This window comes from Dreissena polymorpha, chromosome 6 (genome assembly GCF_020536995.1).
Source record: "Dreissena polymorpha isolate Duluth1 chromosome 6, UMN_Dpol_1.0, whole genome shotgun sequence".
In the NCBI taxonomy this organism is placed as follows: Eukaryota; Metazoa; Mollusca; class Bivalvia; order Myida; family Dreissenidae; genus Dreissena; species Dreissena polymorpha.
Genome location: NC_068360.1, coordinates 91,573,718 through 91,596,558, shown reverse-complemented (window position 1 = coordinate 91,596,558; position 22,841 = coordinate 91,573,718). Strand labels below are relative to the sequence as shown.

Genomic DNA, 22,841 nt, shown 5'->3' with positions numbered 1-22,841 from the left:
TTGCATTTGTTTCCAAATAAGATTATTAAAATGCCTAACTTTCAATATTGATATATAATGCATATACATTTACCCAATAATTGGCACCAAACGTTAATGACTTCGTAAATCGCCGTACACTCATTGCACATATTTGGTATACAAACACTTTTGGGCACTAAACCTCTGTTAACATTGGGACATTACAAAGTCAAATAAATATCTAAATGCAATAAACATTAAAGTTGTGATATAAATGGAATGAACTACAGGAGGAACGATTGATATAACGGTTCATGAGGTTTGTGAGAGAGGGACACTCAAAGAGATCCACAAGGCGAGTGGCGGGTACTGGGGCGGAACGAAAGTCGACGAGGCGTTTATTGAATTTCTTAGCGAGATAACAGGTATTTAATAGCTGTCACCTCCTGTCATTGGTATCTTAAAACTGATAACAGGCGTACTCAAACAGAAATAATGGTGTTAAAATAAATTCCTTAAATGTTGACCGTTTTATAACGGGACCCATGGGAAGCAGTTTAATTGTAAACTTACCTTTAAGAAAACCAGGTATCGGCTCTTCAGGGTGAATTATTACAGGAAATCACTATTTTTTTTATTTGATTGCTTCTGGGGAAATATGTGATTAATGTAAAATTTATGGATTTGTTTTACGAATTTTTAAGCGGTACAAGCGATACATTATTTTTACACAAAGTAAAAGAAGACCGTCGTTTGCCTCTCGCGGCACGTCCGATCGCTTTTTAAGAAACGTTTTACATATAATTGAACTGCATGGCGTTAAAAAGTCTAAATGAGCTGTGAATCAATCTGTTTTTTAAGGCGAAGTTTAACTCGCAGTTCCCACAGTCAAAGTATTGATAACGCAAGACGGATGGCTAACCATGTGCCATTCTTAAAAGCGTTTCGGGGCATTTGTACATATCGGTTTTTTTTTAATCATGCATGTGTGTTACGAATAGGCTTATAATGACGTATTAGCGTTTTGCGTTTGCGTTCATGGTATTTAACATTCCCTATAAGGTTACATTCCAGCAAATCATTTTGTTTTCATCCGTGGTCCTTCGAAACCCTGTTGTCTTAATGTTCTAGCTTTGGGGCAAATGTGATTTTCTTAGAACGCGAATAAGCTTTTTTATTGTAAATTTTCACAATCTGAAATTACGAAAAAGGCCAGATGAATTCCTTGAAAGTTGGCCGTTTAATAATGTTTCCCTGTAGATTTCTTGTAAACACACATCAAGATATATTCTTGTTTATTGATAGCTCAAGTTTAGATTTAAGAAATAAAATTATAGAAAGAAGAATCGGAACCAATTCAAAAAATAAATAGAGATATACACTTCGGATCGCTAGTTCTTAGGTACCACCAATGGATTCAAAATTATAAGATTACATATTAACATATGTAATGATCTATCAAAACTCAACAATCTTTCACTACTTAATTGAATTCTGTTCATTTTCGTCAGTATAACCATTATCTCCACGAAATCAACCTTACAGATACTAAGATATTAGCCCACTTACGTAGCTATATTACTTAGCGAATGAAACCAATCACAGTTTTGTTTTGTGTTCAGATGTAAAGGCGATGAAGCGATTTAAGGATGAGAATATGGAAGACTACATCGATCTCCTCCGCGAATTTGAAATCAAGAAGAGAGCAATAGACACCAACACGAGTAGCAAAGTAACAATCAAAGTACCATTATCGCTTTCCGATCTTTAAAAAGAGATAACAGGAATACTGTTACAAGACAAGTTGCCCACAACACGCTATGGAAAACAGGTTTGGGAAATGTTCATGACCCTCTTAATATTAAATGATAAAAGTGCGGACATAATTCAATATTTTTCACAACTACATACTTTTTAAATCGTCCATTCAAACGTCGTTATTGTACCATTGACCGTTTAGTATTTCATTGCATTGGACTTGCGTGAGTACAAGATTATTGTACGGTCCGAAGTCAATCAAACAAAATGCCCACGTCAACTATGAATGTATTACTTATGAACAATTAAAAGAAATTGCATGTTAGTGATGAACTATTACAGGGTCTGGGGAAACGCGATAAAATAGTTATGTGTACATGTATACATGCGGAAAAGTCATAACTAAATAATATCTTTATTCTTCATCTAACTTCCTTACATGCTCGCGGAGTTAGTGAAGTCATTTGACATGAATATTGAACGTTGTTTTTAATAATGTGGTAACTTTGTAAATTTTATATTGTTGGCCATTCTTACATTGGACTTGCCTTACACAACGCTTAAAAATAGCATAAAAAGCGTATAGAGGGTATTTGTTCATGCTAGTGTAAGATCGTTAGTTATTTCACGAGTGATCATAGAAAATATTATTTTTCTATGATCACGAGTGAAATAACAAACGATCTTACACTGACCTGAACAAATTGTCTGTTTCTTTTATGCCCCTTTTCAAAAAAGAATTTTACAGCTGTTTCCCTTTCGCTGAAAATTTACCCTTTCTCCCGTGGCGTGCCTCAAAACATTTATATGCACAAAATGACGTCATTTTGTGACGAAATGACGTCACTATTCCAGCGAAATTCTCCAGTTAAACTCTTTACAATGTAAATAAACGGTGAAAAAGCATAAAATAAAAAATAAAAAAATGGAATCGGTGGAATACCGATTTTAATTCACTCGTGATCATAAAAACTTGATATGATAATCTATAAATAGAAAAAGTAGTTCCGGAAATGTGTTATTTTCACCGATTAACAAATAACAATTTGTTTATTTTCACTGCTGTTATTCACTGCAGAAATGTCACATTTTATCATTAGGTATACAAGAAAATTATTTATTCTAATGTATTTTTAGGTGAGCCTTGCTGCCGGAGGTAAACTTCGTCTTGATGCAGATGTCATGCGCACGTTCTTTAATACATCTATGTCTAACATTATCGACCATGTGTCTGGTCTCCTTCAAACAGCAGACTGCTCAGGTGTTGAGACCATTCTGATGGTGGGGGGATACTCAGAGTCCTCGCTTCTCCAGGAAACCATGAAGAAAAGATTTTCAAAGCTGTGCATCATTGTTCCACCAGACGCAGGACTTGCGGTTCTTAAAGGTGCAGTCATTTACGGCCATTGTCCTACTGCAATTATAGAGCGTGTTTCTAAATGTACGTATGGTATATCAATAACAGAAATGTATGACGATAAGAGGCATAATATGTGGCATCGTAAAGTTTATGAAGATGGCTCTGCTCGCTGTGTAGATGTTTTTTCCATCATCGTTCGAGCTGGCGATAAGCTGGTTGCGGGTGAGACGCAAAACGAAAAGACGTACCGTCCTATAAATGCTGGCCAGGTTTCAGCAGAGTTGCCGATTTTTGCAACAACCGATCCAAATCCCAGATATACGACCGATATTGGGACCAAAAAGATTGGCTCTGTTAACGTACCCCTTTCCGGAAGGGGCACTGATCGATCTGTGGTCGTTCGAATGATCTTTGGTGGTACGGAAATAACTGTCGAGTGTGAAGAAAAAACAACTGGCAAGATAACGCGGTTGAATGTTGACTTTCTAATGTAAATGGTTGATATCCATAAAATCCGTTTATTAACTGGCAATAATACTTTCATAACAAGAATATTTACCTAAGTGATCGTTTCATATATAACATTCTAATGCGCCGGCCAAGACAAACCACGTCATTGAAATAATTTGTCTTGTGATGCAGTGTTTATTGTTGGATATTCTCGTTCTCACAGACATTGATGGAAGTACATAGGAAAACGTTTTCATGTAAAACTATTGTGCGACAAATATTATACCCTGTGTAAACACCATTAAAAATACAAATACAACCATGCCCAGTTACCTAAAATGTTTGTCAACTTTTTAAAAGTGAATAAAGAATCGCAAAACTTTTTCATTTTAAGAATGCTTATAAGTTATTGGCGTTCCTATGGGTACTAATTGTGCGCCACTTATAGCTGACCTTTTTTTTATATTGTTATGAAAGCGAATTTATGTTAGAATTATCTAAAACTAAGCAAGTAGATTTGATTAATTGTTTTAACCTTACTAGTAGGTACATTGATGACATACTTAATTTAGATAATCCATTATTTGAACAATATATTCACAAAATCTACCCAAAAGAACTAGTCTTAAATAGATCGTGTATATCCAATACAGACGCTGCGTATTTAGACTTACATTTAACTATTAATAATAATTTGATCAAAACTAGTTTATACGACAAACGGGACGATTTTAACTTTGAAATTGTAAATTTTCCGTTTCTAGACGGCAACATCCCTAAAGGACCTTCCTATGGTATTTACATTTCGCAGTTGGTACGTTATGCCAGAGCATGTTCGTGTATTAAAGATTTTAATGATCGTAATCTAATATTAACTAAAAAATTGCTAAAACAAGGCTTTTTGTATCATAACCTAAGAAATAAATTTGCTAGATTTTACTCTAAGTATGGTGATTTAATTTCAAAATATAATGTTTCTTTAAAATGGCATTTAAATAATGGAATCTCCCATCCATCATTTTACGGAGATGTTTTGAAGCGTGTCCGCAAATTAAAATATGTTAAACCAAATGTTCATATTAAACTTTTCAATTTAATTTACTTGTTTTTATCAAAAGGATACGATGCTTATGTACTTAAAAACACGTGTTTGATGGTTTTCGATTCACTATATCTTTCTTCCCTTAAAATTTGGAATCATTAGTGATATTATAGGCATTTTTCACTGTTGAATAAAATTGTGTCATTGTGTCGTATGAACAAATCTGCATGAATACTACATTATAGGCATTTTTCATTGTTGAATAAAATTGTGTCATTGTGTCGTATGAACAAATCTGCATGTAAACTACATTTGGACTCAAATCGTACATCAAATCATTTCTGTCTTCAGTTGTCAAAACACCTATATACTGTTTGATTCCAATAATGTCGCTTTAATGGAATTACCATTTTTATTCATTTGCTTCTTAATATTAAATCACCTAAACTTGTTTTATAAGTAGCACAGCCCCATTAATATTTTTATTTAGTACTGCCCTTGGAATTTGTTCTTTGTTATCTTGTGCTGCATTTACGCATAATATAAAAAACGTCCATTACGAAGTTCAGGGCTTCGTCACCAAGAAAGATATCCTTTATGCTGACCTTAATGTCTTCGACATGAACGCCTTAACTGAAACGTTGCTTAATTCAACAGTCGACACTGCAGATCCTTTTTTCCCTTCATATCATACGCCGTTTAAACGGGATGAATCGAACGATCCACATGGAGGCAAACTAGTATATGTCAAATCTGATTTCTTTGCAAAAGAGCGCACAGACCTACAGATCGACGATATTGAATGTATATGGGTTGAATAACGTATCAAGGGAAGGCGTCTTCTATGCGGCTATTTCTATCGACCACCTAACTCTAGTCCTTATTTACTAGAATGCTTACACGATTCGATCTCACTTGATTTTGACACCAGTATTGCAAACATTGTTTTCACAGGTGAATTTAATCTCGTCATGAATAAATCACAGTGTAAGATAAACTTCCTTCTTTTACAGCATAATCTATCCCAGATTATTAATGGACCTACTTATTTCACAGAAGCCTCTTATTCTATTCTTGAACTTTTTATGATATCATCTTCATTGGCAGTACTAAAAAGTGACATTGGGAAACCCTTTGGTAACCAACAAGCTCGCTTTCAATGTCCAGTTTACTGCGTTATAAAAATCAACAGAACTGACGGGTCTACTTAAAGCTTACGACAACTTGTGCAAAACTGATTGGAACCATTCCTGCGATAATAATATAGATATTTATACCTCAAATCACATTTAAACATATCTCATTTTGAGACTCTACCATAACATCCAAAATTGTTTCATTACGAAAAGCTGATCCTCATTGGCTACACAATAACATACGAGAGTATATACGACGCCGCAAACGAACATACAAGGAAGCTAAGGCTAAACCGATATTGGCTCATGTATAGCCAATAACGTAATCTCCCAGCTAGCAAACATATATCGGGCCGCTGTCGGCCCGATATCGTTCTTATATCGGCCCGATATCGGCAACGACAGCGGGCCGTTATCGTTTTGCCCATCGGCATTTGCTCGGCCCGATATCGGCAATTTATTTATCGGGCCGCCGTCGGCCCGATATCGGCAATTTATTTATCGGGCCGCCGTCGGCCCGTTATCGGTTATATGTGGTGCTCGTATCCCCGTAATAAATAAATAATAAACACAATATTTGCGTATACTTTTTATAATCATGTTGTTTACCTTCCTCGTCAAAAATATAGGTATAGTTGAAAGTTCAAAATTACTAAATATAGTATACAGTGTGTACATACATATGCTGGTACATGCAATGGAATGGTAATTTTATTTGCTATCTGAAATAAATTATTTTCATGATTGTATATGCATTATATCAAGGAATTATGAACAAGAGATGTGTTTGTCAGAAACACAATACCCCCTTATGCGCCGCTTTTTTTTTTTTGACCTTTGACCTTGAAGAATGACCTTGACCTTTCACCAATCAAAATGTGCAGCTCCATGAGATACACATGCATGCCAAATATGAAGTTGCCATCTTCAACATTGCAAAAGTTATGAAAAAACTTTAACATTGGGTAAAGTTTTGGACAGACAGACAAACAGACAGACAGGCCAAAAACAATATACCCCCTTTTTTTTCAAGGCGGCATAAAAAGGCTCATCTAACATGCTTTAAAATAAGAGAGCTAACACCATGCTAAATCCTTAAAATGCACTAAGTGACTACGTGACCTAGTTTTTGACCCAGCACCCCATGACATAGTTTTTGACCTGACATGACCCATATTTTAACATGACCTAGAAATCATTTAGACACAACTTCTGACCAAATTTGGTGAAGATCGGATGAAAACTACTTCAATAAGAGAGCTGACACAATGCTAAATCCTTAAAATGCACTCAGTGACCCCGTGACCTAGTTTTTGACCAAGCATGACCCATATTCGAACTCGACCTAGATATTGTCTAGATACAACTTCTGACCAAGTTTGGTAAAGATCGAATGAAAACTTTTTGAATTAGAGAGCGGACACGAAAAGTGTGACAGACTGACCGACCGACCGACTGACTGACCGACGGACAGTGCGAAAACTATATACCCCTTTTCTTCGAAAGGGGGTATACAAAATTACACCTATTAATTGTATCATATATTGTAACATACATTCAAAAGGTAAAATATTGTCAACATACTTTTATTAATATACTAAAATGTGTTTCCGTGAGAGGTTGCACACCATTTTAAGAAGGTTAATTTTTAGTACTGAGATAACAAAGTACGATGTCATTTACATTACACATTTAACCGACAAATCATTACAATGTCCAGATGGTGTCGTGTTTGAAAAAAACAACCTTTACATACTAACACATGAATAAATGTAAATTCGCATTATATAGTCACTGGAAATTATATTATAATTTTTGTTTGAACTCGTAAAGTAAATAATAAAAACACAACCAAAGTGGAAAATATGAAAGCATTAAATACATATACTTAATACTTAAAATACACGTATTGCGTCATGCTATAATTAATTTATCAGGCACGTTTGTCTCTGCATGATTAATCAAAGAATTTTGAAAACTGAATCCAACCAATACTTAATGTTGTTGGATTCCAACCAATACTAAATGTTCTTGCAATACTTAATGTTGTTGGATTCCAACCAATACTAAATGTTCTTGAATATGATATAATAATAAAGCATTTTGCTTTGAAAACAAGTTATCAGACAAGTCAAAAAACACATTGATTATGTCATCGGTATATGGACAAAACAGAATAAATGATGTCACAGGACTATTGAAAAACAGAAGAAATGATGTCATCGGAATATGGAAAACCATATATAACATAAAGCGTCTGTATGTAAGTATAACACACAACATGCATGAAACAGGAATTAAGGGCAATCAATTGAAGTTCATATACACAATTAGTAAAACAATGCACTTTTTATCTACAATCAAATCTAAACTATGCATTTGGAACTATAAAGAGTCTTAAAGGGCAGGGCTAACTCTGCCACTGCCAAAGGTATACCTAGTTTCTGTTAATTCCATTACATTTTGCAAAGAAGCTATTTATTGTAAATGCCTTTAGATAACTTATTAAATAAAGTATAAAAAGCTTATAACAGTCCGGATTGCCGGGTGGTCACAGCAGTAACCGTTTAATCCATAAAATGACGTAGAATGATTCGAGCCCCGATCTAATGATCCGAATCTTCTTCAGCCATGGCTGATGCCATCGTAGATGGCTTGGTGCGGGTTTTGCGCCCTCCCTCACGATCACTTGCATTTCTCAGCCATTCTTTTATGAAGAACTCAGTCTCACTGGTAGTTGTGTTTGGAAAAACTCGCTTGACAGCTTCTAAAAAAGTACATGTTTAGGTATATGAATGAACATTTGAATACATTACAATAACTGGGCATAATGCATGTGCGTAAAGAGTCGTCCCAGATAAGCCTGTGCAGCCCGCACAGGCTAATCAGGGACGACACTCTCCGCCTAAACTGGATTGTCGCTAAGAAGAGACTTCATTTAAACAAAAAAATTCATAAAAGCGGAAATTGTCGTCCGTGATAAGCCTGTGCCGACTGCACAGGCTAATCTGAAACGACACTTTACGCACATGCATTTTGCCCAGTTTTCTCAGAACACGACACAAATATCTCAAGATGTTTAATTATTAAAACAGGAACTTTTTCATGGACAAGTATTTTGTTAACTTTAAAAATAAACATTGCTGTTAAATTTGGATGAGCGGTTTTAAAACCTCAATTATCATGGAAGTTTAATTCATATAAATGTAGTCAGCAGAAGAACTCATTCTTTAAATTATCTGCATAAAGTATTGCACTACTGCTGACAAGTACTTAATGCTAATATAAAGTGTCTTACGGAGAATGGCCAAACACAGCTTCAGCGCCTGAAAAGACATCTTTCCACGCCCGGTCCAGTTGAAACCTTTGGCAAACTGGTTGTCAAGAACCCCCGCAATTAGCCGCTTGGTCATGAGTTTCACACAGGACCCCCCAACATTGGATAAATAGTCAACCTGTGAGGAACAAATATATAAGCAAAAGTTTAAACAAGCAAATTCGTAGAATTGATATCCCCCGCAACATATCTTTTGTTTAAGGATGGGTGCAAATCAGACGGATGAACATACTACAAAACAAAGGGCCATCACTCCGTTATTAACAGATGGTGTACAATGCCATTTGGCGTGCATCATCGTCTTATCCATATATATACTCATACCAAGTTTCAATCAAATCCGCCAAAGCACTTCCAAGATATGACTCCGGACACAAAAGTGCCTATAGTAAAAAGCATTTTTTCAAGATACAAAGGGCCATAACTCCATTATTAACAGATGGTGTAAAATGCCATTTGGCGTGCATCATCTTCTTATGCATATATATACTCATACCAAGTTTCAATGAAATCCGCCAAAGCATTTCCAAGATATTGATCTGGACACAAAAGTGCCGGACGGACGGACAACGCCAAAACAATATCCCTCCGCCTTTGGCGGGGGATAAAAATGTTAAGAGTACAACCTATGACAACTTAGATAGCCAAATTAAAAGATAATACACATAATTCTACATAAAATTTCACAACACGAGTCCGACAGTACATACCAACATCCGAAATGTGGCTTTATCACATAGCCTTTGTTCTATGCCCTCAACATCTTCCAATCTTTTCACTGGAAGGACGATTCCTTCAGGAAGTTCTTGGCCCCCTACATGTCCATGCATTTGCTGGATCAATGTGGCCAACATTGCCTTAATCTCCCGCTGATCCTGTTTGATTTCCTCTAAGGAGCGCAGGATAGATATATCCCTTCCTAAAATTAATTTAGGATATGACTGTGTTGTGACTTAGGTACTTTTTTAATCAGGATGTCATGGTTAATGCAAATTAGTACCATTTATTTATATTTTAGATATGAACACCTTAAATTTTTTTGTATTAAACAAATTAATTTTTCTCTGTGTAATTAAGGGATATAAAAAATTATAAGTCCCTCATTGTTAAATTATAGAAACTATTTCTAACAACATGTTTATGCATTTTAGCACAGTATTTAAAATAAAAATGCAAAATATGTTGTGTGAAGACATAACAATGTAGTTAAAAAATACTTCCCTTGGTTAAGATAAAGGTGCAATGTAAAAATAAATACATAATACAAATAGCAAGTAAACAACCAAAGAAAAATCTTCAGGAATAGTATGTACCTGTAACTATCGGCTGTGGTCTGTCAGAAGAAATGTGGGCAGACTGTTGAGGGCTTGATGTGGGCAACAAAGGGGTTGCATCTTGACCTGGCCGTTTACTTTGTTTTGGTGTTGACATCCCGGATTTTGACCCCAGCAACATAGGGGAATCACATTTCGTTCCTGCTGGTATGGAGATTTTGGGGGGAGGAGATGGCATGACGGTGTCCGAGTCTTTGGTGGTTGTTAGTGTTACCAACTGCCTCTTTGTACATGTATCCCTCGTTTGAGACTCTTCATCTTCTGTGTCCGAGTCCAGGAAGCGTGGATTTGGCCTAAAATCAAAGAAACCTTATCATTATGTTATTTCATGTTCCAATTTTGTTTTTTCGTTTATAATTATTATAAATTATGTTTAAGAACGTATTTTTATTGCAATAGAGGTTTTAATTGTTGCTATTATGAAAGCATATTGAGTTTGGCATTTGTCATCATGAACATGTTAAATCATTCCTAGTTAATTTGAAATTACCTGTGTTTTCTTTTTTGAGAAACTGATGACTGCCTTACATCTGCATCTGTTTGTAGATCCGACTCCTCTTCAGCCTCTTTAGCCTTCTGCTGGGCTTTTTCAAAGGAATCTGAAGATTTTTGAAATTGATTACATGTATATGAGTCACACTCTGAGAAAAGGGGGTTTAATGCATGTGCGTAAAGTGTCATCCCAGATAAACCCGTGCAGTCCGCACAGGCTATTAACCCTTTGCCTGCCATAAGCGACCACAGCTCGCGATAAGCTTTATCTCTATCCACTGCCAATCCCGACCTCAGGTCGCTTCAGAGGGTTTCCCTGTTATGTTGCCTCGATTGAGATTTACTAGTGGAATTTTACTACGACATGTTTACAATTCCATTCATACATGCTTGTCACGTGATCTGCAACGTCATTTCATCTACAAATATGAGCCAATAATTGTTTATATGCTTAACAAAATCCAACACAAAGAAAATGAAAGCCAACAGTCAAAATGGCGAACCAGCGAATGAGCCTTGATGATGTTATCAATCAATTGTGGACAGAAAGCGATATAGTGAGGACAAATTTATGGATAATATTGATGATTATGTGTAAGAAGATTTTTTATTGAATGCTAGTGTTGTTTATGAAATAAATCTAGAACAATCTGTGCGTGACAAGGATTTTCCAAGTGACACAGAAAATGGCTGGTTGAATGTTGACACTCCACCTGTTGTTATGGAATTTGATAGCCATGTAGGCTTGAATGCCGAAGATATCACCAAGAGTATAACACCTTTGAGTATGTTCAATGTGTTGTTTGATGAAAGCATGTGGCAAAATATGGTGACACAGACAAATAAATATGCACAGTCAAGAATTCAAAGTGCACAGGATTTAGGTGTTTAATTTTAGCTTAGACTTTTCTTGACAACTGATCTTATTCAGTGTGTTTCTTAAGAATATATTTGCAGAACAAAATTATTCTCAAAATTAAACCTATTGATATATTGTTGTTCATGATAAATCATAGTTTTGTAAAAAAAATATGTTATTTTAGTACATTTTAACTACTCTACTGGTCAGAATTATACAAATTATGCCATGTTCTTTGAATCAAGTTAATCTTTAATGATATATTATGTAAACATATGTTTGTACTTTGTAAATAAAAATTATACCACGGGGTAGCTTATTTATTTATCTGCAACTTTGCGTCGTTGTGTTATTAGATAAAATCTAAGGTTAATGCACAAAACCTGTTAAATCAATGCCACTGATACTATCTTGTTTACAGATGCCATATGGTAAAAGTTTAGTGGCAGTGGAGAAGCTGATAAGCCATTAGGCTTTCTGGCTTAGGCTTAGGCTTTAAGGGTGAAGGGACGACACTTTCCGCTTTTATGAAATGTTTCGTTTTAAGTCTCTTCATAACAAAAATCCAGTTTAGGCTGAAAATGTCATCCCTGATTAGCCTTTGCGGATTGCACTGGCTAATCTGGGACGACACTTTACGCATGTGCATTAAACACTATTTTCACAGCGAGGCTCATATATAAGAAGTTAATATAAACATCTTCAACAATATCAAGCTTTTCATTTTATATATATATCAATCAGTCATGTTCATTTATTTCATTAAATTAACAATGACAGAAGGAAACAATTTCTCAATATATTGACTTGATTTAAGTAATATGTCTGATACATTCACCTTATTACTGAAATCTTCTACCATCAAAACATAGAAATTTAGTGAGCTACAAATCACCCATGTTTTTATTACTGCATGCTACATTTTCTATTTCAAAATTGGTAAATAATTACAAACATCACCATTACTTTGTGCATTATTCATATCACATAAATAATACATGTGCAAGCTGGCACATAAGTGCTTTTATTACCTGTTTGATACATCAACCGGCGGATAGCACATGAAACCCACGTATCTTCAGGCTCTGCGTGTTGTTTAACAGCCATATTAAGTTTTGCAGACAATTTCATTGGGGGCCAGAGCACCTTCTTGTTTCCATCGGATTCATCTGTTAGCCAATTTTCCGACACAATAGCAACTTCATTTGTGGCAAATTCAAAGACCACGTATTTTGACATGATCTGGCCCAACAAAATCAAAACATAGCGGTTAAGTAACGTTCTTTCTTTTTGAAAATGTCAACTTGAAGGTACAGTTTTAATTATTGTGTATTGAGTCGGACATATTCAGCGTTTTTTTTCACCTGTTAGGGAACAGGTCCTGTCCCCTAGAAATTGGGAATTTTTGAGTCGCGAAATCCTTCAAATTGGGAAATATAAAAAATCATACAAATACATCAACTGGAATCTATTTTATGTAGTAAACAATGCTTTTATACACTATCAATGGCATTCTGGGATAGGGTAGATCATAAGTCTGTATAACAAATACCAGTTTATTAAAAAAAAATTAAGAACTGGTTTTCCAAATAGAATTAATGGGTATTGCCGCAATATAACTGAAAATTGTTTAAAATGGCATAAAGTCCAATTGAACAATTACTTTGTTTGGCAATTTGAGATAACTTGTCTAAATTAAAAGGACCAGCAGATGACCATTGTTATAATGGAAAACAGAAATTTAGGTGGCTATGCTTGGCTGATTTTGTTTTGTTCTTTTTTCAAGTAGTATTTTGAATTGTGACTCATTTTCTGGCTATTTATATAAAAACCACGATGCGAGTGTGCAAAATCGTCAGAAGTTGTTGACTATTTACTTCGCCGCGAGTATTTGAAGAGTAAATTGAGATATCGGATTTCCATATTTGGGTTTGTTTACTACGTAAAGACGTCGCTACGAATAAAACCAAAACCCGGGAAAATATTTTGTCAAAGTCGGCATTTCGAAATATCTATCATTCTTTTCGGATTAGGGTTTTATTTTGTATATTGAATCTGTATTTAACGAGATCGTTCAATAAACAACTGTCACGAACATGTGAAACATTGTTATCGCAGCGTACAAAACAAGGTCAATTTTACTACTATTGCCTTATTTGGTTGACTGTTTCCCCGCCAGCATTCAATAATGCCGCATTATGTATATCGGCGGGGAACAGTCAACTTGGTAACTAGGTGGCTCCACCTATCGGAAGTTGCGTCGGCCTCATTCTAAAAGAACAACAACAACTACAACAACAACCGTTTCCTTTTCATACTTGTTTACTAACTTCTGAAGTCGTTTTGAGACAAAAAAGATAGTCTATTTGGGATTTTCAAATCGATATGAGGCCGTTTTTATATAAAATATTTGGGATAAGACCGTTTTCTAAATTGGGAAGGGTCCGTCGGCGATTTTGGGACCAGGTCCGGTCCCGATTGGGAACAGGGCCGTTTACCTGACCCGTTCAAAGAAGGAAAAAAAACGCTGATATTAGCAGTTCATTATCAGACTGGTATAGTGAAACTTAACTTGATAACATAATTCTACACAAATGATGTATATCATTTCCTCTTGCTTGGGTGTCAGTATTACTTTGGTACCAAATCATGAATAAGGGGAAAACAAACAAATCCATCATCTAATGGCAGAAGCACACATTTACAAGTAATATCAGTTAATAATGCTGTACACAAAGAACCACTCAGTTCTTTAACATGTTTAATTCGTAAGTCTGAAGAAGGTAGTGGTATACTGAAAAAATTGGTAGAATAAGTGAACAATTCATAAACAGCATATTTTTCATTTGTTTCTTTGGTAAATATATTTCTAATAATGCCAACATTGTCATTAATAAGTATACAATTATTCCCCTTAAAAATAGAGAAAACTATGTTAGGGAAATGGATTTCTTTAAATTGCGTGATTTGAAAATTGTTATACCTCTGCGGTATTGGTCCTTGATTATGCTTTTTTTTTAAAACACCTTCTTGAAATTCAGACGGACTTTCGAATTTAGGATCAAACTAATTTCCTTTACTTTCAGCTATTCTGCGAATGACCTGTTGCAAAGGCAGCGCCGGTTTTCTAACAAGGCATTTTAGTTTCCCTAAAAAGCTTTCAAAAGCAAACGCAGAAAAATTTTCAAGTGAACCAAAGCTCTGTACATCTCAAGGCAAGTGAGCCAACCCATGAACATTAAAAACAACCATATCTCTGCCATAAAGCTCACCGAACTGTTGCACAAATTTTACTAAAAGTTCTTGCGCATAAACTCTGTATGCATCGCAAAATAAACTGCTGGACAAACAGAATATGCTCACAAACAATAACATAAAATGTTTGTACAATGGAGGAGGCAGATGTTTCTTTAGGACAATTGGTCCAGTGTACAGCAAGAATTGGCGAAACTCTGTTGCTTTCCATCTCTCAATATAATCCAGAGTACGTGACTTCCTGTTAAATTCCCTTGGCAAATGTCCCGACAAATCAAACAAACACTCTGATATCCGTTTTATTGCACTAGCGCCTATACGACAACCCCTGTCAAGTGGTCCCTTCATCCAAAGCAATATTAACCTTTTCACGACGCCTAGATATACCAAATGCATAGCATCTATGGGAAACTGAGAAACCATACCAATCGGTAAACTGTGAAATGGTGACTGGCCAGTATGATGCAATCTATCTTGCATTTCATCAAATGCTATATCTGTTCTAAGAAGACAGTTTGTCTCCGGAAATGTCATTTTCCCGTTCCACTCACCATGTTGTACACATTTGTCACATCCGTGAATCCGTGATAGCCACTGTGACCTTTAATTTGCTTAATATAAGCTTTAGCGGGAGCGTCGCAAATCACACACGAAAGAGAAAAAAAAGCTCTGATCTCAGAATCATCCCACAATTTTATACCATTTTGAAACAGGCCTTCCAACTCCTTGACAAAATGTTCAAGGTATTCTGCCACACTTGCAGGTTTTTTATCTCCTGAGAACAAACCAATAACAAATGGCTTGGTAACCGTAGGTTTAATAAGTCTACCTAAAATTGGCCATAACTGAACACCGGAACTTTTAAACAGCGGCAAACCATCAATATTAACTTGAAGTGAAACCTCACCAACATCTTGGCGAAACTGGCTTTCAAATATAGATTTAATCCAACTTTCTACACCAAAGTGGTAATAACAACCACCAGCAATATTGAAGACTTCATAATTGCGTGGTGTTTTAAGTAATGTCCTAGCATCTTTTGGTAAGTATGTATGATACTGACGCAAAATGACAAGCAAGTCAGAAAGAGCAGAATGGGTTATGTTATGTTTTGAAACCAAAGATATTAAGAGCTCGGCTAAATCAGCACCATCTTCATCAGAATTGTCAGATGTTTCATATTCGGACTGATCATGAACTCCATCTTGATACAATATGTTTAAGGTATCATGATCTGCAACTGATGAAGCAGAGTTATCTGAATCTGATGCCAAATCCAGTCCTTCACTCTCCTCATTATCAACAAATAAAGGAATTTGCAAATCCGGGGATTCATTTGAATAAGAGGGTACAGTTGAATCTACGAGCACAGCATCGTTATTTATTTGATTTGTTTCTGTATAAATGTTATTTATTGCATCAACTTGTAAATTAACTGATGAAACAACTTTTCGCCGTTTTGACCAATAAGAAGCCATTGTATTACTTTTTTTTTAATGAAACAACTAAACAAAAATATTCTTAATGTGTACAAATAAAATTAAATTGTATACAAATCAAATTTAAGTGAGTGTACGTACAATTAAAAAAACAAAACAAGTATGAACGCGCGATAATCTACCTCGCGAATATTAATTACATTATCAAAGTACAATCCAAATTCTTACTGTACCTTCAAGTCTACATGCATGTGCTTGCACAAATTAAGTTACTTATATAGTTTTATCAACAAATACTAACTTTTACTGAGCGAAAATCTCCAAAACAAAATTATTTTGTTCAACCGCCTGAATTAACTTGCCGCCAGAAGGTTATGCCAATTCCCAGAATCCTGCAGAGAATTGCTTGGAACCGAACGAGATTATCGTTTTTGAACGAAAACATTTACCCCACATCGGGCCGTTGTCGGCCCGCTAACGGTAAAATTACTCACAAGTTGCATATTTATTATTGACCATATTTATGTTTTGTGGTACGAATATATATATATATTTATATATTTCATTATAGTTTGCATATAACATGACTTTTTTGTTAATTACATACATCGGGCGGCGAAACGGCTTTACATCGGATAGACATCGGGCCGTTTTGCCGATATACCGTTTCGCTACCGATATCTATCCGATATTGGTGTGCTGGCTGGGCTTGTACATAATATTGTCCGATCAGCGAAACAAGTCCACTTTGATAATCTTGCTAAACAAATACGAGAACATTTACACTCATCATCCGACTCCTGAAAAATCATCAAACATTTCACACAAAAAACACACATAACGAGCTGCCCCCTTTATTCAAAATGGTATTATATATGAATCACCCCTAAATAAAGCAAATATCCTTAATTCCTTTTTCCTTGTTATAAGTTAACATCTTGAAATTCTTGACAAATTTATATTTAAACATTTAAGGGCTACCTACATTATAACCCCATTTCGATTAGATTCCACTGTCAACCAATTAGTCAAAGTATATCTCTGCTTTTGTAAGCCCTCGATGAAAGTTAAGAGGTAAGAGCCATTTTCTGCGATATTTAGAAGGTAGTTGATAGAGTATGGCCCGAATAACTAATTCACAAGCTCTGATCGACTTAGTAGTATCTCGGGCAATCTTCTATCCTGGTAAATGACAGAAGACCATGTGTTGTAATTTCCGGCTGCAAATCCGACTCATTACATATCAATGCTGGTGTTCCACAAGGGTCTATTGTTGGGCCCATCCTTTTTCTTGTACATAAATACCATTGTCCATGATATTCCCTTTATAGTTCGCCTGTTTGCAGACGATACTGCGATATATATAATCGTTGACAATCCGGTTGATGGGGCTACTCTTCTAAATTCTGATCTTGAAAAATCTATTAATCAACCACCCAATCCACCCCCTTCTTTTTGACAGCGACTGTCGAATCAAGGTTTCGTCTCATAAACATCTAGATTTGAACTTTTTTCACTTACGTACCTGGCATGGCCATATTGAAATAATCAAGAAAAAAGCGTGGCAGAGGATCCATCTAATGAGATCCTTTAGGTTTCCACTCGATAGAAAGTCCTTAACACAACACATATATATATACACACACACGCACAACATTTATTATTCCAGACCCCCGCTTCTATGGCAACCTTAACATTTGGCGATGTTTTGTTTGCTTGTCACTTTAATTACGTGAAAATAATGTATATATATTTCATGGTCAAAAGTTGTTACCATCTTCAGGCAGGGATATCAGCGGACAAATTGACTCTTTCACTCGAGCCAGAAGCAGCATCTCTTTACTGCACACACATTACAGTACAAAAAAGTGGAGACACACATATCTCCAAATTTAAAACTGGGAAGAAATATTTAGTACTAGACGCAGGAGGTAGGTAAATAATGCATATGTTTATGTGTGAACGTAGAAAGTCATTCTATTGTAACATATTTCAATATACTAAATATTAATAGAATATCTCAGACAAAGCATACCTTTCACGAGATTTTTGTGTATGTAACAATTGTCCGAAGCGAGCAAGATTATCTACCGCACGTTTTGGTAGCAATAACGACTTTTACATGTACGTGCACATCAAGAAACTAGATTTTCCTGATTGTTCGAAATATGAATAGACCGATGCGAGTATTCACATAATTGCATTTGTTTCCAAATAAGATTATTAAAATGCCTAACTTTCAATATTGATATATAATGCATATACATTTACCCAATAATTGGCACCAAACGCTAATGACTTCGTAAATCGCCGTACACTCATTGCACATATTTGGTATACAAACACTTTTGGGCACTAAACCTCTGTTAACATTGGGACATTACAAAGTCAAATAAATATCTAAATGCAATAAACATTAAAGTTGTGATATAAATGGAATGAACTACAGGAGGAACGATTGATATAACGGTTCATGAGGTTTGTGAGAGAGGGACACTCAAAGAGATCCACAAGGCGAGTGGCGGGTACTGGGGCGGAACGAAAGTCGACGAGGCGTTTATTGAATTTCTTAGCGAGATAACAGGTATTTAATAGCTGTCACCTCCTGTCATTGGTATCTTAAAACTGTTAACAGGCGTACTCAAACAGAAATAATGGTGTTAAAATAAATTCCTTAAATGTTGACCGTTTTATAACGGGACCCATGGGAAGCAGTTTAATTGTAAACTTACCTTTAAGAAAACCAGGTATCGGCTCTTCAGGGTGAATTATTACAGGAAATCACTATTTTTTTTATTTGATTGCTTCTGGGGAAATATGTGATTAATGTAAAATTTATGGATTTGTTTTACGAATTTTCAAGCGGTACAAGCGATACATTATTTTTACACAAAGTAAAAGAAGACCGTCGTTTGCCTCTCGCGGCACGTCCGATCGCTTTTTAAGAAACGTTTTACATATAATTGAACTGCATGGCGTTAAAAAGTCTAAATGAGCTGTGAATCAATCTGTTTTTTAAGGCGAAGTTTAACTCGCAGTTCCCACAGTCAAAGTATTGATAACGCAAGACGGATGGCTAACCATGTGCCATTCTTAAAAGCGTTTCGGGGCATTTGTACATATCGGTTTTTTTTAATCATGCATGTGTGTTACGAATAGGCTTATAATGACGTATTAGCGTTTTGCGTTTGCGTTCATGGTATTTAACATTCCCTATAAGGTTACATTCCAGCAAATCATTTTGTTTTCATCCGTGGTCCTTCGAAACCCTGTTGTCTTAATGTTCTAGCTTTGGGGCAAATGTGATTTTCTTAGAACGCGAATAAGCTTTTTTATTGTAAATTTTCACAATCTGAAATTACGAAAAAGGCCAGATGAATTCCTTGAAAGTTGGCCGTTTAATAATGTTTCCCTGTAGATTTCTTGTAAACACACATCAAGATATATTCTTGTTTATTGATAGCTCAAGTTTAGATTTAAGAAATAAAATTATAGAAAGAAGAATCGGAACCAATTCAAAAAATAAATAGAGATATACACTTCAGATCGCTAGTTCTTAGGTACCACCAATGGATTCAAAATTATAAGATTACATATTAACATATGTAATGATCTATCAAAACTCAACAATCTTTCACTACTTAATTGAATTCTGTTCATTTTCGTCAGTATAACCATTATCTCCACGAAATCAACCTTACAGATACTAAGATATTAGCCCACTTACGTAGCTATATTACTTAGCGAATGAAACCAATCACAGTTTTGTTTTGTGTTCAGATGTAAAGGCGATGAAGCGATTTAAGGATGAGAATATGGAAGACTACATCGATCTCCTCCGCGAATTTGAAATCAAGAAGAGAGCAATAGACACCAACACGAGTAGCAAAGTAACAATCAAAGTACCATTATCGCTTTCCGATCTTTCCAAAGAGATAACAGGAATACTGTTACAAGACAAGTTGCCCACAACACGCTATGGAAAACAGGTTTGGGAAATGTTCATGACCCTCTTAATATTAAATGATAAAAGTGCGGACATAATTCAATATTTTTCACAACTACATACTTTTTAAATCGTCCATTCAAACGTCGTTATTGTACCATTGACCGTTTAGTATTTCATTGCATTGGACTTGCGTGAGTACAAGATTATTGTACGGTCCGAAGTCAATCAAACAAAATGCCCACGTCAACTATGAATGTATTACTTATGAACAATTAAAAGAAATTGCATGTTAGTGATGAACTATTACAGGGTCTGGGGAAACGCGATAAAATAGTTATGTGTACATGTATACATGCGGAAAAGTCATAACTAAATAATATCTTTATTCTTCATCTAACTTCCTTACATGCTCGCGGAGTTAGTGAAGTCATTTGGCATGAATATTGAACGTTGTTTTTAATAATGTGGTAACTTTGTAAATTTTATATTGTTGGCCATTCTTACATTGGACTTGCCTTACACAACGCTTAAAAATAGCATAAAAAGCGTATAGAGGGTATTTGTTCATGCTAGTGTAAGATCGTTAGTTATTTCACGAGTGATCATAGAAAATATTATTTTTCTATGATCACGAGTGAAATAACAAACGATCTTACACTGACCTGAACAAATTGTCTGTTTCTTTTATGCCCCTTTTCAAAAAAGAATTTTACAGCTGTTTCCCTTTCGCTGAAAATTTACCCTTTCTCCCGTGGCGTGCCTCAAAACATTTATATGCACAAAATGACGTCATTTTGTGACGAAATGACGTCACTATTCCAGCGAAATTCTCCAGTTAAACTCTTTACAATGTAAATAAACGGTGAAAAAGCATAAAATAAAAAATAAAAAAATGGAATCGGTGGAATACCGATTTTAATTCACTCGTGATCATAAAAACTTGATATGATAATCTGAAAATAGAAAAAGTAGTTCCGGAAATGTGTTATTTTCACCGATTAACAAATAACAATTTGTTTATTTTCACTGCTGTTATTCACTGCAGAAATGTCACATTTTATCATTAGGTATACAAGAAAATTATTTATTCTAATGTATTTTTAGGTGAGCCTTGCTGCCGGAGGTAAATCTCGTCTTGATGCAGATGTCATGCGCACGTTCTTTAATACATCTATGTCTAACATTATCGACCATGTGTCTGGTCTCCTTCAAACAGCAGACTGCTCAGGTGTTGAGACCATTCTGATGGTGGGGGGATACTCAGAGTCCTCGCTTCTCCAGGAAACCATGAAGAAAAGATTTTCAAAGCTGTGCATCATTGTTCCACCAGACGCAGGACTTGCGGTTCTTAAAGGTGCAGTCATTTACGGCCATTGTCCTACTGCAATTATAGAGCGTGTTTCTAAATGTACGTATGGTATATCAATAACAGAAATGTATGACGATAAGAGGCATAATATGTGGCATCGTAAAGTTTATGAAGATGGCTCTGCTCGCTGTGTAGATGTTTTTTCCATCTTCGTTCGAGCTGGCGATAAGCTGGTTGCGGGTGAGACGCAAAACGAAAAGACGTACCGTCCTATAAATGCTGGCCAGGTTTCAGCAGAGTTGCCGATTTTTGCAACAACCGATCCAAATCCCAGATATACGACCGATATTGGGACCAAAAAGATTGGCTCTGTTAACGTACCCCTTTCCGGAAGGGGCACTGATCGATCTGTGGTCGTTCGAATGATCTTTGGTGGTACGGAAATAACTGTCGAGTGTGAAGAAAAAACAACTGGCAAGATAACGCGGTTGAATGTTGACTTTCTAATGTAAATGGTTGATATCCATAAAATCCGTTTATTAACTGGCAATAATACTTTCATAACAAGAATATTTACCTAAGTGATCGTTTCATATATAACATTCTAATGCGCCGGCCAAGACAAACCACGTCATTGAAATAATTTGTCTTGTGATGCAGTGTTTATTGTTGGATATTCTCGTTCTCACAGACATTGATGGAAGTACATAGGAAAACGTTTTCATGTAAAACTATTGTGCGACAAATATTATACCCTGTGTAAACACCATTAAAAATACAAATACAACCATGCCCAGTTACCTAAAATGTTTGTCAACTTTTTAAAAGTGATTAAAGAATCGCAAAACTTTTTCATTTTAAGAATGCTTATAAGTTATTGGCGTTCCTATGGGTACTAATTGTGCGCCACTTATAGCTGACCTTTTTTTTATATTGTTATGAAAGCGAATTTATGTTAGAATTATCTAAAACTAAGCAAGTAGATTTGATTAATTGTTTTAACCTTACTAGTAGGTACATTGATGACATACTTAATTTAGATAATCCATTATTTGAACAATATATTCACAAAATCTACCCAAAAGAACTATTCTTAAATAGATCGTTTATATCCAATACAGACGCTGCGTATTTAGACTTACATTTAACTATTAATAATA

General features: G+C 35.5%; 2 protein-coding genes across 11 annotated transcripts in view; one reads left to right on the top strand and one right to left on the bottom strand.

The window, feature by feature from the left end:
• Positions 1–22,531, top strand: part of LOC127833673 (heat shock 70 kDa protein 12A-like) — a 56,607-nt gene extending 34,076 nt beyond the window's left edge. For 2 of the 10 annotated variants that reach the window (XM_052359084.1, XM_052359079.1), the window contains exons 7-9: positions 18,873–19,007; positions 20,204–20,412; positions 21,477–22,531. In XM_052359084.1, the coding sequence (XP_052215044.1) occupies positions 18,873–19,007; positions 20,204–20,412; positions 21,477–22,193 (1,061 nt within the window). In that variant the 3' untranslated portion in view covers positions 22,194–22,531. Of the gene's footprint in view, positions 1–251; positions 387–1,583; positions 1,793–2,856; positions 3,849–18,206; positions 18,355–18,872; positions 19,008–20,203; positions 20,413–21,476 lie in introns of those variants that run through there. The other 8 variants (XM_052359082.1, XM_052359081.1, XM_052359083.1 and 5 more) reach the window with 7 other exon arrangements.
• On the bottom strand, positions 6,284–17,020 carry LOC127833677 (uncharacterized). Its single transcript, XM_052359085.1, has 7 exons — positions 16,657–17,020; positions 12,761–12,971; positions 10,869–10,977; positions 10,358–10,671; positions 9,755–9,963; positions 9,006–9,162; positions 6,284–8,474 (listed from the first exon to the last, which is right to left on the bottom strand). The coding sequence occupies exons 1-7, from the start codon at positions 16,672–16,674 to the stop codon at positions 8,314–8,316; spliced, it is 1,179 nt and encodes a 392-aa protein (XP_052215045.1). The 5' UTR covers positions 16,675–17,020; the 3' UTR covers positions 6,284–8,313.
• Positions 22,532–22,841: the final 310 nt, after the last annotated feature.